This window comes from Carlito syrichta, unplaced genomic scaffold (assembly GCF_000164805.1).
Source record: "Carlito syrichta isolate Samal-C Ts95f unplaced genomic scaffold, Tarsius_syrichta-2.0.1 Scaffold307242, whole genome shotgun sequence".
NCBI classification, from domain to species: Eukaryota; Metazoa; Chordata; class Mammalia; order Primates; family Tarsiidae; genus Carlito; species Carlito syrichta.
Genome location: NW_007251338.1, coordinates 240,115 through 255,827, shown reverse-complemented (window position 1 = coordinate 255,827; position 15,713 = coordinate 240,115). Strand labels below are relative to the sequence as shown.

General features: G+C 48.5%; 1 protein-coding gene across 5 annotated transcripts in view; it reads left to right on the top strand.

The window, feature by feature from the left end:
• The window catches only part of PKNOX2 (PBX/knotted 1 homeobox 2), a 214,059-nt gene that overhangs the window by 139,405 nt on the left and 58,941 nt on the right, over positions 1-15,713 (top strand). For 4 of the 5 annotated variants that reach the window (XM_008064251.2, XM_021715647.1, XM_008064252.1 and 1 more), the window contains one exon: positions 3,726-3,865. The exons of the other annotated variant lie outside the window; for it this stretch is intronic. In XM_008064251.2, coding sequence (XP_008062442.1) covers positions 3,726-3,865 — 140 coding nt within the window. The remainder of the gene's footprint in view (positions 1-3,725; positions 3,866-15,713) is intronic. 5 annotated transcript variants of the gene reach the window in all.

Genomic DNA, 15,713 nt, shown 5'->3' with positions numbered 1-15,713 from the left:
AGAGTGGTGGCTCAGCCTGTAATCCTGAGCCTTTGGGAGGCTGAGGTGAGTGGATTGCCTGAGTTCGAGACCCACCTGGGCAGCGAGACCTCGTCTTACAATAAATCAAAAAATCAGCCGGGCGTGGTAGCGCTTGCCTGTAGTTCCGGCTACTTGGAAGGCTGAGGCGGAAGGATCGCCGGAGCTCAGCAGGTCGAGGCTGCGGTGGCCGGGAGCTGCCACTGCACTCCAGTCTGGGCGACAGAGTGAGACTCCAACTCAAAAAAAAAAAAAATTAGCCAGCTAATGCAGGGCTTGGTGGCTAAGCCTGTAATCCCGCGCCTTTGGGAGGCTGAGGTGAGTGGATTGCCTGAGCCTGCGGGTTCGAGACCTGCCTGGACAACTTGGCGAGACCTCATCTCTACAATAAATCAAAAATTAGCCGGGCGTGGTAGCAAGCGCCTGTAGTTCCAGCTACTTAGAAGGCTGAGGCGTAGGGATCGTCGGAGCCCAGCAGGTTGAGGCTGCGGTTGCCGGGACTGGCCACTGCACTCTAGTCTGGGTGACAGAGTGAGACTCCAACTCCAAAAAAAAAAAAGTTAGCCAGCTACACAGGAGGCTAAGGCAGAAGAATCCCCTGAGTCTAGGAGGTCAAGACTGCAGTGAGTCATAATTGTGCCACTACACTCCAGCCTGGGTGAGAATGAGACCCTAACTCAAAAAAAAAAAAAAAAAAAAATATATATATATATATATATATATACACACACACACATACACATATATATAGAGAGAAGAAAACCAAGGAGGAGGCATGTGACACTCTTCTGAAAACTTCCGCCAGGCTGGCATCTATCCTTTTTCATCCCCTTGGGTATGCTTTACTAATCCACACAGCTGTCCACCAGGCTACATCTCTTCATACTTTCTACAAGGATATAATGGGAAATACCTTGCTGAGATCACTTGCTCCGTGTTTTTTTATCTACAAGCTTAATAATTATGTCAGATCCACAAATTGAGCTCTATGATGGCAGCCACTCCTCTATGTGACCCCAGTCCCTGATACATGCAGGGACTAAAGAAGTATCTGAAGAAATGATTGGTTGCATTCGTGAATGAATGAATACATCTGGCTCAGATGAGCATGAAGATTATAGTATTTACGTTTTTTTTCTGACTCCAGTTTCTTTCTTTACTTTGAAAATTGAACAACATTTGTTTCTACTTTCTTTCTTACAGCACCTCTTTAATACCCATGAATCCTGAAAGGTCCCCAGTCTGCATACTGATGAGAAAATGGGAGCTTAGAAAAGTTAAGGGATTTGCACAAGGTCAAAGGCTAATGGAGGGAGGCAGGAGGATTCATGCAATTGTCTACTGGCTTCAAGGCACCATGACGCTACATCTAGCCTTTTACCAACTGAATTTGGGAAGGTTACCCCAGTTTAGCCAACAGCGGCAAGGATATTTCTTCTTAACATAAGCGATACAGTATAGAAAAGCAGAAGCATTTACTTTATAGTCTCAACCTCACACACCATCCACCATTCATTAGTTCATTGACTCAACAAATATTTATTGAACACCTACTAGTGCCATACTATTCTAGGCCCTAGGAATACAACTATGGCAAGCCCTCCTTGAGCCTAAGTGAGTGGAGAGAAATAAGCAAATAGGTATAGACTATGGTCATGGTAAAACCTAAGAGCAAGAGGCAGAGGGACTGTATTGTGCTCCAAAGAGGTGGCATCTGAGCAGAGAGCTAAATGAAGAGAAACCTAAACAAAGACATGCAAATGTCTTGGGGATAAATGCACCAGCAATGGTTGATGTGCTTGTATTCACAGAAGTTCAATACTTTTTCTTTCAGAAAGCAGGGACCTATCTCATATGATGAACTTCCCAGCTATAAAATATCTGATTCTTTCAAGGTACATTTGTTCATTCACTCGTTTTCTCAGCAAATTATTTTCATTAAGCTTCAAACCTTTTTATTAAGTATGTGCCATTTGGAAACTGGGGATAAAGGAGTGAACAAGACCTCAGAGAAGGAGACAGACAGGCACATGCAGCCAACAACATAGTGTGGTAAGACTTACTGTAGTGCTACAGACAGGGTGATGGAAAACAGTTGAAGCATGTCCCCATTCACACTTCTAGGGATATATGTGACTGAAGGAAATATAACATAAAAACATTAAATTCCACAGTGATGGTTTTCAAAGTTTTAAAACCACTCAACCATTTCTTTGTTTTATTTTTTTTTCTTTTTTTGAGTTGGAGTCTCACTCTGTTGCCCAGACAAGTGCAGTGGCCGTTCCTGGCCACCGCAGCCTCAACCTGCTGGGCTCCGGCGATCCTTCCGCCTCAGCCTTCCAAGTAGCTGGAACTACAGGCACGCACCACCACGCCCGGCTAATTTTTTGAATTATCGTAGAGATGAGTACTCGCCAAGTTGCCCAGGCAGGTCTCAAACCTGCGGGCTCAGGCGATCCACTCACCTCAGCCTCCCAAAGCTCAGGATTACAGGCTGAGCCACTGAGCCCAGCTTCAACCATTTGTTTTTTTTGTTTTTTTTTTTAGTTGGAATCTCACTCCGTCACCCAGACTGGAGTGCAGTGGCCTCTCCCGGTCACTGCAGCCTCAACCTGCTGGGCTCTGGCGATCCTTCCACCTCAGCCTTCCAAGTAGCTGGAATTACAGGCACGCGCTACCACGCCCGGCTAATTTTTGATTTACTGTAGAGATGAGGTCTCGCCAAGTTGCCTGGGCGGGTCTCGAATCCGCGGACTTAGGCAATCCACTCACCTCGGCCTCCCAAAGCGCTGGGATTACAGGCTGAGCTACTGAGCCCGGCCTTCAACCATTTTTTAAATGAAACTTTAGAAAGTCCAACATGCAATAGTCAAAGGAGTTGTGCTGGTTAGCACAAAATTGGAGGCCTTGGGACACCTTCAAAAACATGTAACAGATTATGAAAACCACTGCCCTAAATATTTGTTACGGCCAAGAACAAAAATCTGTTCACTGTCCACTAAAGCCTATTTATCTTCAAGTGGTCAAGTAAACCAAATTCAGAGAGCCATTCACTCAGTCAAAACCATTTGAACCATTACCTCTGGCTTGCATTGAAGGGAATAAATTCCTCTGTCCAAACGAGGGCTGATTAGACTACTTTTTTCCTGCCCTTCAAAGTCATCGAATCAGAGTTATTGTAGTCTAAATGACTCATAAGCACAATTTAAAGAGTCCATCGTTTAGCCGGGTGTGGTAGTGCGCCTGTAGTTCCAGCTACTTGGAAGACTGAGGCGGAAGGGTCGCCGGAGCCCAGCAGGTCGAGGATGCGGTGACCGGGAGCGTGCGACTGCACTCCAGTCTGGGCGACAGAGTGAGACTCCAACTCAAAAAAATAAAAAAATAAAAAGAGTCCATCGTATTGTTTTTTCCTACTTCTGGACAAAGGTTGCCACATTTACGGTGAGTTATCTTTTTCAAAGAATGCTGGGCATCACCTGGTTTTGATGACACTAAATTGTTTTCTAGAACATTCTCATATGATGCAAGCCTGCTTTCCTTCCTATGGTAGCACACATGCGAATGGCAGCTTGTGGCGTGATTGCGGTTCTCTTACCCTCATGCTCCCATCCAGGCATAGCCCAGGCCAAGGCAGACATCACACTCTAGCTTGGGGACCATCATTCTAGCCATACTAACCCACCACCTCTCCTTTCTTCTCTCTGCAGATGACGGCAACCGCCCAACCACCCTCCAAGGCCCAGGCTGTCCACATCTCTGCACCCTCGGCTGCTGCCAGCACACCTGTGCCCAGTGCCCCCATTGACCCCCAGGCCCAGCTGGAGGCTGACAAGCGAGCTGTGTACAGGTAGGAGATACTTCAGCCGTGTCCTGAGCTCTCTGCCAACCTCAGGCCCAGCTCAGTCGGAAGAGATCTCATGCAGGCCAAAGGGTGGGCTTGTAAGAGACAATAGCCAGCAGCTGTTCTCCTGAGCTTCCTTCTCTCTCCACTCAGAAGAAGTCCCTCAGCTGGTTGACTCTAGCATCCTGGAAATGTCTAGTGGGGAATATAGAGCCCTGAGCAGCATCTCTGCAGGCCTTCCCATTTCAACTAGGGAGATGAGCCCTAATGAACATCAGAAGCCCTCAGCTCAGCCAGCTCACCCATGCCCTGTCCCCTCTGTTATCTTCACTCCAACAAGCCCGTCAGAGCACTGGATATCAGTTGCACCCTCTAGGACTTTACAGTACACACACTTTAGTGTGCGTGAAAATCACAGGGAGGGCTTTTTGAAACGCAAGGTTCTGGGCTCCACACTCAGAGATGCAAGATCAAGGGGTCAAGCTGTAGGAAGAGGGATATAAATTTTTTTAAAGCATTCTAGGTGAGTCGGATGCAGTTGGTACTTGGCCCACACTTTGATTCATGGTAGTCTTTGTTTTTTAGCAGTAGGTGTTGGGTGTGACTCTGTAGGTTGTGGGACTCTCCCCCAAGTTGGGGAGTTTGCTGAGAGCAGGCAGCTTGTTTCATCTTGTTCTGCATCTGCCCCATGCACCCAGGGTTGGATCCTGGGTGCTTTGGAGGGTGGGATGGAGCTCAGGGAAATGCATGTCTGCCTTGACGAGCTCCAGTTCTTGTGTACGTGGGTTGGAGAGGAGGATGCAGTTACCTGACAACTAAAATCCAGCAGGGATTTTAGTCATTGTTTATCCATGGGAGTCCAAGGAGAGATGTCTGAGTCTGCACTTAGTATCTATATTGGACCCTTGTCACATCTGCTTGTGGGAGCTTCTGTATTCACAGGCACCAGCAAGTGCAGCTCACCTCTGGCTGGGCACACACTGCAGCAGGTGCTAATGCTAGTACCATGCAGAATGATCCATCCAAGGCAGAGGAATAGGAAGATTGACTCCTTTCTCGCTCCTCCCCCATCACCCTAGTGACAGTGCCTTTATGGTAATGGTGATAATTAGTGCTGTTATTCTCATTATCGTTGGCATTATTTTTAGTTACTCACATGAGCTGAATGCCTCTAATACCAACAGTTGGGAGTTCAGAGCAGTGGGCCCTAAACCATGTATCCTGGTACCAGGGACCTCCCCAGGCCTGGTGCAGGCCAGGCCCAGCTGCTTGCAGAGTGGGGAGCTCTGCCTTGGGCTCCTAGAACTCCAGGATCTGGTCACAGAACCTGTCAGGGACACTTTAAGGGAGGGCAAGCCAGCATCTCCCAGTTTGGGACACCTCTTCTGTCCTCTCTCCCCTCCTTCCCTCACACTCTTTTATTGAACCCTTATTATTAATATGTATGGGCTCTGTGCTAGGCTCCAGGGGAAAGAGGATGAAATAAGAGGATAAGCCGGGCTCAGTGGCTCAGCCTGTAATCCCGCGCCTTTGGGAGGCTGAGGTGAGTGGATTGCCTGAGCCCGCGGGTTCGAGACCCGCCTGGGCAACTTGGTGAGACCTCATCTCTACAATAAGTAAAAAATTAACCTGGGTATGGGAGATGAGGCTGCACAGCCACCTGTAAGTTAACCTGGGCTTGTGCTTCTGTGGGGAGCATAGGAAGGGAGAGGAGTAATGTGGCCTCTGAAAACTGCTGGACAGCCTGATGACTTGGGCATATGTTCACCATACTCAATGGAGATCACTGGTACTCACAGTACAGTCCATGGACCAGCGTCATTGTGTCACCTGGGAGCTAATTAGAAATGCAGAATCTCAGGGCCCACTCAGACCTAAGGATTTACGATCTGCACTTTCACAAACTCTCAGGTGATTCATATGCACACTGGAGACTTATCCTGGGCAGTTTCTCAGAGCTCTGGGGACAGGGACCTGTAGTTGAACATAGATTGTGGTCTAGAAAGTTCCCAACATTAATAGTGCAATAAAAGGTTTCTGGAAACATAGGCTCGAGTCCTACCTTCATTGTGTGTTAGTCTCTCTGAGCTTTAACTTCATGTTAGAACCTAAGCAGCAAGTTTGATAAGAATCAATGAGGCTGGGCTCAGTGGTTCAGCCTGTAATCCCAGCACTTTGGGAGGCCGCGGTGAGTGGATTGCCTGAGCCCACGGGTTTGAGACCCGCCGGACAACTTGGTGAGACCTCATCTCTACAATAAATCAAAAAAAATTAGCCAGGCGTGGTAGCACGCGCCTGTAGTTCCAGATACTTGGAAGGCTGAGGTGGAAGGATCACCAGAGCCCAGCAAGTTGAGGCTGTGGTGGCAGGGAGCGTGCCATTGCACTCCAGTCTGGGCGACAGAGTGAGACTCCAACCAAAAAAAAAAGAAAAAAAGAATCAATGAGATGGCCCATGTAGCACCTGGCACCATGTCTGGCATCAAGAAGATAAGGTTTCCTTGGTCTCGCCAATGGGATCCATGGGCTCTAAAGCCCTTCCCATGATCCCAGGTCACCCACCCGGGCCACACTGTAGGAGAGGTGGGTCACCACCCCCATGGGAGCTGTTCACCAGGATATTGCCCTGACCTTCCATCAACCAACACTTCTTCCTGCTCACCTTCATTCCCCAGCTTTATCCTTTCCTGTGGGCTGACCACCCCACAGGACTTGGTGTTTACCCAAAGCATGTCTGCAGTCATTTGGCCCTGAAGAGGAAATCCTGTGCAAACATGGCAGTTCCAGCACCCAGGACACCAAACTGACAGCAGCACCATGCCCAGCCACCCATCTCCCCGGTTCTGCACTGCTTCCTGGTCCCACGGCCCCAGGGTTGTCTCCCACAACCACACCTCTCCCATTAGGACCTCTCCCATTAGGACCAGCAGCCCTTTCTGCAGCCTGTAGGGTCCGGTAATTTTAATTAGATTTGCCTGCCTGGGGCATCCTGGCTGCTCCAAAGCACATCAGGGAGTCCGCATTTCATGTCAATAAATGTAACCAGACCCTTTCCATTCAGATTAGCGCCCCAGCACTGACTTTTGGGAGCCTCCACCATGGCCCCTCCCAGAACCACAGATGAAGGAAGGATGGGGGAGCCCCTCCCTGCCCAGGCCCCTGCTGGGTGACAGAGGGACAGTGTGACAAAAGGAAAGGAGCCTGCCAGTGCCTGGGAGGTTTTATTTGTGTATGAGGATGCGTTAATGAAATGTACTGGTTCCCTTCTGATGTGAAAACTGTGTTGGGGGGTGGAGGGCAGAGTCTGTCTTTAATTGGATCATACCAGAGCATCATCTGGGCTAATCAGCAAGGCAACCAGGAGCTCCCATTCAGATTAATGATTGCAGTCTAATCCGAGCAGATCCCATGACTGGATGCACATCGTGGGTAATTGTGTTTGTGGCCCAGGAGTGGTGCTTAGAGGGGGTCTGAGGAGTGGAGCCTGTGGATTAAGGGACCGCAGGTTTGGACTCAACTCAGTTCTCTCCTTCGCCAGCCCCCACCTCAACCCTGAGGTTTCTCCCCAAAGAAGTTCACACTTAGCTTGAACCATAACACCCACCCGCCCATGCTGGTGGATAGTGGTCCGATGTTAGGTGCTGTCTGAGACGGGGGAGTGGGTTGCCAACAGTGCAGAGACAGGGCCAAGAGGGTGAGGTTAATCCAGCTTTTGCTCCCCCCCCTCCCCTCCAGTCTCCTTCGTTCCCCTTTGAAGTGAGTGGGTTCCCATGGAAACCATGGTGTCCTGAGGAGCAGAAGAGTGGCAGGAGCTAGGCCTGGCCAGGTACTAGTGGGGGAGGAGGTTGGCTTTGTGAAGACTGATCTGCCAAGGTGTTGGCTCTTTCCCCCAAGGCTAAAAACCTCTCTGAGAACCAGGGAGGTGGCCCACCTCAGCGGTACTGAAGAAATTGCCCATTTTTGATAAGGAAAAGCTGGGCTGCAGGCATGAGCAGTGAGAAAATAGTGAAGGCAGTGTGCTTTGCTTCTGCATTAAGAATACTGGAGAACGGAGCTATAGGGTCAGGTGGAAAGGGTGAGGTGGCCCCTGGACCCTGGATCTCTCCTCTGCAGCATTACTCACAATTGGATTAACTGTGTTAGCCTTTGTGCTAACATTATTTGTGTTTTCCCTACAATATCATTAACCCCATAAGCACAGGGTCCATGTCTGTCTCACTCATTACTTTATCCCCAGCACCTTACACGATACCTTCAAGTCGGCAGCCTAGACAAGCAGGCACTGAATCAAAGCATGTTGAATGACTTCATTAGACAGGTTAGGCGGCACCCCATAAATATAACATAGTTCTAGGTTGATGCACTGGCAAATGACTCTTGGGGGTGAGGGGAGGCGGAGAGCTCTGATCTGTAGCATATACTGATTCCCATGGTGAAAATGCTCCCACCATGGCCCATCCCAAATTGCCAACTTGATGCCACCAAACAGAGTCGGAAAGAGATGTACTCAGTTGGCTCTCACTAGCCTCAAAGCACAAACCTCATGGAGGAAGCCAGGTTCCAGGTACATAGTCTCTAGGTTTAAACAGGTGAGCCCATCTTATATCTGCCTCTTTGGAATGGTCATACCTTTAACCACGATTCTACATTCCGGATCTTCACTGTCCTGCCGGACCCCTGGGTTCTTAATTTGAAATGTTCTCTTTCTTTTTTTTTTTTTTTTTTTTTGAGTTGGAGTCTCACTCCGTCCCCAGACTGGAGTGCAGTGGCCGCTACCGGCCACTGCAGCCTCGACCTGCTGGGCTCCAGTGATCCTTCCACCTCAGCCTTCAAAGTAGCTGGAACTACAGGCACAGTGAATGTTCTATTTCCTAGACTTTACCCAGTACTTTCTACCTCTTTCCATTTGCTTGAGCAAAGTCCCACCTTCACCCCTTGCTTCTCTACCAAGTTGCTTCCAAGCCTTCCCTGGTTTACCAGCAAGTGAACTCCTTCCTGGCAGAAACCCTGCCTCAAACCATTCTTCTGCCTCTTTTGTTTCTCAACTCTCAGAGTCTTGCCTTTTTCTTTCTTTTTTTTTTAGTTGGAGTCTCACTCTGTCGCCCAGACTAGAGTGCAGTGGCCGCTCCTGGTCACCGCAGCCTCAACCTGCTGGGCTCCAGCGATCCTTCCGCCTCAGCCTTCCAAGTAGCTGAAACTACAGACACGTGCTACCACACCCAGCTAATTTTTGATTTATTGTAGAGATGAGGTCTCACCAAGTTGCCCAGGCGGGTCTCGAACCCGCAGGCTCAGGCAATCCATCCACCTCAGCCTCCCCAAGTGAGGGATTACAGGCTGAGCCACGGAGCCCAACTATTTTTTTTTTTTTTTGAGTTGGAGTCTCACTCTGTTACCCAGACTGGAGTGCAGTGGTACACTCCTGGCCACCACAGCCTCAACCTGCTGGGCTCTGGCGATCCTTCCACCTCAGCCTTCCTAGTAGCTGGAACTACAGGCATGCGCCACCACACCCAGCTAAGTGTTTTGATTTTATTGAAGAGATGAGGTCTCGCCAAGTTGCCCAGGCGGGTCTCGAACCCGTGGGCTCAGGCAATCCACTCACCTCAGCCTCCCAAAGCACTGGGATTATAGGCTGAGCCAACGAGCCTAGCTGAGTCTTGCCTTTTTCATGCCACGTGTCTAGTTCTTCATGTCAGCCTCCTCTTCCATACACCACAAGCTTGGAATGTCTACCCATGTGCAACCCACCCTCGAGAGCACATGCTGAAGTCCAAGCTCTAGTGGAATAAACGCAACACGCGTCCCTAAAACCCTATTTATATTGCACTTGTTTCTGTCTAATCCAGATTGAATTTCTTTAGAATCCACACTTATTCGGGAAGGAAAAGATCGAGGCAGTGGGCAATGTTCAGACTATCTTGAGACTATCCTAAGGGTCACAGAAGTTCCAGACTTGATCCTGACAGTCCTATCGCTAGAGGTGCAAATGCAGCTGTGGCAGTGCCGGGCAGTGGGAAATAGAAGAGTGCTCTAGAAATAGACTTGGTGATAACTAGCTTTGTCACCTTGGGCAAGTTAATCTCTCTGAGTCTCTGCTTTTTTCAACTGTAAAAAGAAAATAATAGCTAAAATAAAATTAGATAATATAATATCTGGCACACAGATCAGTGCTTGTTAGGTAGACTGGGGTGTTTTAAATAGAGGGACCAGCATGTGTTGCTTTGGCCCATTCAGGTTGTGAAGACTGTTGCATTCAGGGAGGTGGAACACAGGGTTAGTAGCACAGCCTTTGGACTTAGGTTCACACTCTGGCTCTACCACTGGCATTAACCCCCCCCAAACAACAAAACTTTCTGTGCCTCGTTTTCCCCATCTGTAAAATAGGGCTGAAAACAGTAATCTCCTCATGAGGATTGGATGAGATAGCACAGGTATGATGCTGGGTGCAGAACCTGCAGATGGTCAGCAATCTGTAGGTGTCAGCTGCTATGAGATGTGTGGGAAAATCTGAGCAAGCAGGGGCTGGGAAGACTGGAAGGCAAATGCTGAAGGCGATGCAACAGGAGCCAGGCCGCAGAAAGCTCCCCATCAAGTGGTCTCCACACTGCACTTCAAATAAATATTAAGTGAGCTCTGACATGTATAAAGCATTGTATGTATAAAGCTAAGTTCTGAAAGGGGTTCCATCCAGGGAGTGGGAGAAAGATAGACATAGACTGTAGCTGTAATATGAACTTGACACAGTACAGGCTCAAAAAAGTATTTGTGGATTTGCCCACAAGGCTTCAGGCCCACAGTGCAGTATGGGAGAGTTGCACTGCTTTTCCTATGGGAGGAGTTCCCAAGAGAATGACAGCTATTCTGCCTTTCCTGGGACAGGGTTGGTTGATGGAGAGGGAGGAATATCCCTAGGGTTTAAGCTGACAGAGGGACACGGTCCTCTTTAGCAGCTGCCTGGTCAGGACCCTGGGAAATGGCACTTCCTAACGAAGTGCCTTTGTGGGAACTCTTCCACCCTGTGACCAAAGAGTGTTCTGGCTGCAGTGAAGTGACCTTGGGGCTTAACCCTCAGCCTTCCCTGGCATTGTGCTTGGTCATTTCTGGAATGTGCCGGGTGAGGTGGCCTGAGAATGGTATGGGAGACATGCAGCCACTTCAAGGAAAGAAATCGGGACCAGATACTCTGTCAGGGCCTCTGATATGCTAGGTGCTGTGAGCAGACGTTCCAGGCTGTGTTCTTGGCTGGGCTTTATGGGCTGGGGGCTCTGGTAGACACTCCCCGTTGGATTGACTGAAGTAGTTGGATTCACTGGCATCAGAGGTAATATCTCTGCTGTTGCCTACAGTCGGGGATTAATCCTGCTGGACCCATAATCTGGAAAGTGAAACCATGTTCAGGTTTCCCCCGTACTAGGCAAAGCCCATTCTCTGTCCTTCCTGTGGCATCAGAAAGCCCCTGCCCTGAGCTCAGCCTCTGCATATGCCGCTGGAAGGCCCAGAGGCTGCAGCTGCCTTGCTCGGGGAGCAGGTATGTTCAGAAGCATGGATTCTGCAGCTTCCATTGCTCAACAGCCTGGCCAGGTAAAGCTGAGCAATCTGGGGTCCCCGCCAAGATGTAGCTCACTGATAAGAGATCCAGGAGTCCTGAAGCCCAGTGACTTTTATCCTCACGGGGTAATGTTAGGAATAAACGAAACGACTAATGCTAATAACCAGCAGTGCCTGACACATAGAAGGCTCTCAAGAATGGCAGCTACATTTGTGAAGAAATACTACATTGAGTCTGCCTCCCTTTCAAGAAGGAAGACAACCCACAATGGGGCCTCTCACTAGGGTGAATGGGGTGGGGTGGAGTGTGAGGAGAACAACAAGCTGGAGCTTTGAGGGCTCATATGGCCAGTGACTTCTCACCAAGGCTTGGCTAAGGCAGCTTGGTCCTCTCTTAACTGTAGCATCACTCCCTGTTTTTCCTAAGCACTGGTCTATGTCACGGCCAAGTGGAAAGAACCTAGACTAAGACTTCGGTCTGAATTCAATTCTACCATTGAGCAAATCATTTAACCTCTTTTAGATAAGTTTCTTACCCTACAGAGTAGGCATCAAGTGAGGAAGGAAAAGATCTGTAAAAACGTTGAAGTCCTCTCCAAACACACAGACGTGTTATTACAAAAGGAGATTCTTTTGGGAACTTGTTGGTTAAGGCAGAGATTATTTTACACAGCAACAGTCTTGATGCTCCAAGGGTAAACTTGGGGTTCTTAGACCCCAGGACACATATGACTCAAGGACAGTGGAGATAAAAGGAGAGGAGGATGGAGTTATTCCAATAGTGGCTCAAAATAGTACATGGGAGAGAGAGGGAAGAGCACAAGATTTGGAGTTTGGATACTCAGATTTAAATCTCAACTCAATCACTTCTTAGCTTGATGAAGTCATTTAACCACAGAGCACACCGGTTTGCTAATCAGTAAAATGGGAATGATAAGGCTGTTAGGGTGTTTAAATGCGATAAGCATATATAAGAACACTTTGTAATTTACTAAATGCTACCAAATGTGTGTGGGTATGTGTTTAGTCCCTGCCTATAACCAAGACAAAATGGATAGAGCAACCCTCCCCACACCATCTCTTCCCCTGAAAGTACCTTCTTGTTGGGGACTGGCTGAATTTCTCTCTCTCTCTCTCTCTCTCTGTTTTTTAAGAGACAGTCTCACTCTGTTGCCCAGACTGGAATGTAGTGGCACGATCATAGCTCACCGCAATCTTGAACTCCTGAACTCAAGCAATCTTCCTACAGCAGCCTCCCGAGTAGCTGGGACTATAGGCAGGTGCCAACATGCCCGCCTATATTTTTAATTTTTTTAAAGATGGGATCTCGCTATGTTGCCCAGGCTGGTCTCGAACTCCTGGCCTTGAGTGATCTTCCTGCCTTGGCCTCCCAAAGCACTGGGATTATAGGTATGAGCTACTGCACCTAGCTGATACTTTTCTGTGCCTGAGTTACCTCTCCTTTAGAGTGAAGAGGCTGGACATGAGATCCCTACCAGGTCTCATGTTTCAAGGTCTTTGTATTTTTACCCTTGCAAACCATCCTTAACATTTGTTGAGATTTCACACTGATTTTTTTTAATGTGCCAGAAGAGATTTGTGTGTGTGTGTGTGTGTGTGTGTGTGTGTGTGTGTGTATGTGTGTGTGTGTGTGAAGGGAGGGATACTAAGCAGACTGCAACTTGCCCTGGGTCCTGCACTCACCAGGAATGGACCTGTCCACCCACCTGGGGGAGGAAAGCTGGGCTGGAGCCCAGAAGCACTGACAGATGCAACTCCAATTTAGCAACACGAAGAAGTCCTCGCCAAGGCAACCCAGGCGAATACACCACCCACTGGGCAGAACTAAAAATACACCCGCATGGTTTCAACGTCACACCTGAAGTAAAAATACATCCAACCAGGGGCTGCTGGCTTGTTCTCCCCACCCCTCTCTGTTTTCTCCATCTGGTATCTTCAAGGGGAGGAGAAGCTGAGGGCTGGGCAAGCACCTTCCTTCACACTCTAAGACCTTGCCATCCCCTCCCTACTCATCCTCTTTCTGCTCCCTGCCCCCTCCAGCAGAGCCCCAAAGAAGGCAGGTCCTTTTCTAGCAACTGTGGCTAGAAGCTGCCAGATGGCAAAATCTGATACGAGTCCCCCCATATGGATGGATTCTGAGCCTGAAAGAACTTTAAGAGTGTCTCAGACCTTCATTCCCATAGTCATTGTTTCATTTATTCATTCATTAGTTCGTATTCATTGATTCATCAAAAATATAGTGATCCTTTGCTGTGTGCCAGAGACTGTGCCTAACCTTTGAGAGCCCAGAAAGACATAAATAAGATCATGGACTGGAGGAGTGCACCATGTAGTGAAGAAGACCGAACTGTGCACAGACAACTGAGGTTAATAGAATTTAATCAGTCATAAGGGAAATAAAAATAAATTCTTATTGGCAGTGCTTTTTTGGTTAAAAGAAAATGTGGTTCTGAGTTCTGATCGATTGTAAGATGTCTCTCCCTCTCTTCTTTCCGGGCCTCTAGTTGAATTGGCACCTGGGGTGGTTTTTCCCAGCCAAACGAGTCCATGGAAATGGAAATATAAATGCATTGGAGTCGATGGTGTCAATGTTGCTCTGAATTAAAAAAAGGTGCCCACACGCCATTCCAGGGAAATGGAACAAGCATTAATTGATCTTTTACTAAGTGCCAGACACTCTCCATGTTTTTTCATTCAATCCTTACAGGTACCTGCATAGGAAGTGTTGTCCTTGTTATACACAAGAGGAAACTGAGGCTCAGAAAATTCAGTAACTTGCCCAAAGTCACACAGTTGTATGACTCCAAAGCCTATGTGTATTTTAGACCACCCAGCTTCCCACCCTAAATTGTAAGTGAGGTCAAGGGGGAAGACCCCGAGCATTTGCTGTGATGGCTCAGAAGATACAAAGATTTCTCTGCTGGAAAAACCTATCAGGGAAATTTTCATAGAAGGCATTTTAGCTGAATTCTGAAGGTCGTTAGAAAAGATGCGTAGAGACACAGCAGCAGGGAGTTTAGATGGAAGGAGCAGAGAGAGGAGAGGCATGGGGACAGGAAAGCATGGGGAAGGTGAGCATAGGAGTTAGGTATGCCTGAGCTGGCGAAGGGGCGTGGTGACCATGCAAGGGACCAGACCTGCCTGGTCTCCCTCCACCCATCACATTTCTCCACTGTGTCTGTCTAGGAGAAATACTGAAAAGAGGCTAAGACCATGTAGTGAAGAGCCTGGAGTGCTCATCTGAGAAGTGTTGGCTTCATTTCAACAACATCTAGGAGAAATTTCACTGTGTTTCTCAAAATGGGCACTTGTCATGGGTCTTCTGTAGTGAAAACATGCCCAGGGAAAGGGTAGGGGCTGTCCTGGAAAATGGCGTCTAGCATACTGTCTCTGATTCTGTGATCTCAGTGGTTTCTGACCCCGGGAACTAGAAATAAAGGGTCAGAATGACAGTCCCTGGGCAGAGTTTCCAAGAAAGTGGGCTTTTGGCAACTTGATAGCCACTGTGTGTCAGTACAAAGAAGGTTGTGTAGCTACAGTGCCAGATAAATCCCCGAGTGCCACCTCACCCCACCTCACCGGCCAAGAGACTCATGTCCTCTGAGCAATCTGACCTGGACCAGATCTCTGGTCCCACTGGTTCATCACTGAAGATCTCCACCCAGAAACCTCTCTCTTCTCCCATATGTCCCACCCTTTGGATCGTCCATCCTTGGCCCAGTAGGAAGGGCAGGAGGTTCTGCCTCCTTTGTGCCCATTGGAAGAAGCAGCAGAGACTGGAGGAGGAAGTGAGCACTAGCATTGGGCTCCCCTCTGCCCATCCCCCAGCAGGATGAGTGTGGGCTGTGAGGGGAGGTGCAGGGGGAGCCTGGAGGGCTCCAAGGTCAGTCATAGGGAGAGGAAGTGGACAGCCCAAGCAGGCGGCCACACACTTGGCTGGACCCATAATTGAGGTCTGCAGTCCTAGCCAAGGTCACAAGGGAAGGGATGGCCAAGAGGCTCAGAAGGGACAGAGTGGCATGACTGTGAATCACAAAGTTTATCACCCAGAAAGAGAACTCAACATTAACATCTCTCCTTGCCTGTGACCATCCTTGAGCCCCCTCCCAAGCCGGTGGTGCTGTTTCTGTCTGCATGTCTATTCTTTCTCTTGTTTTTTGCTTCTTAGCCTCTCTGAAGTTCTATGCTTTTGCATTCTTTCTAACTTTTTCTCTGCTCTGCTTCTGTTTCCACTCCTCCCCTGAGCAGGAAAAAATGTTTATGTTTTTTTAAAACCAAGATTG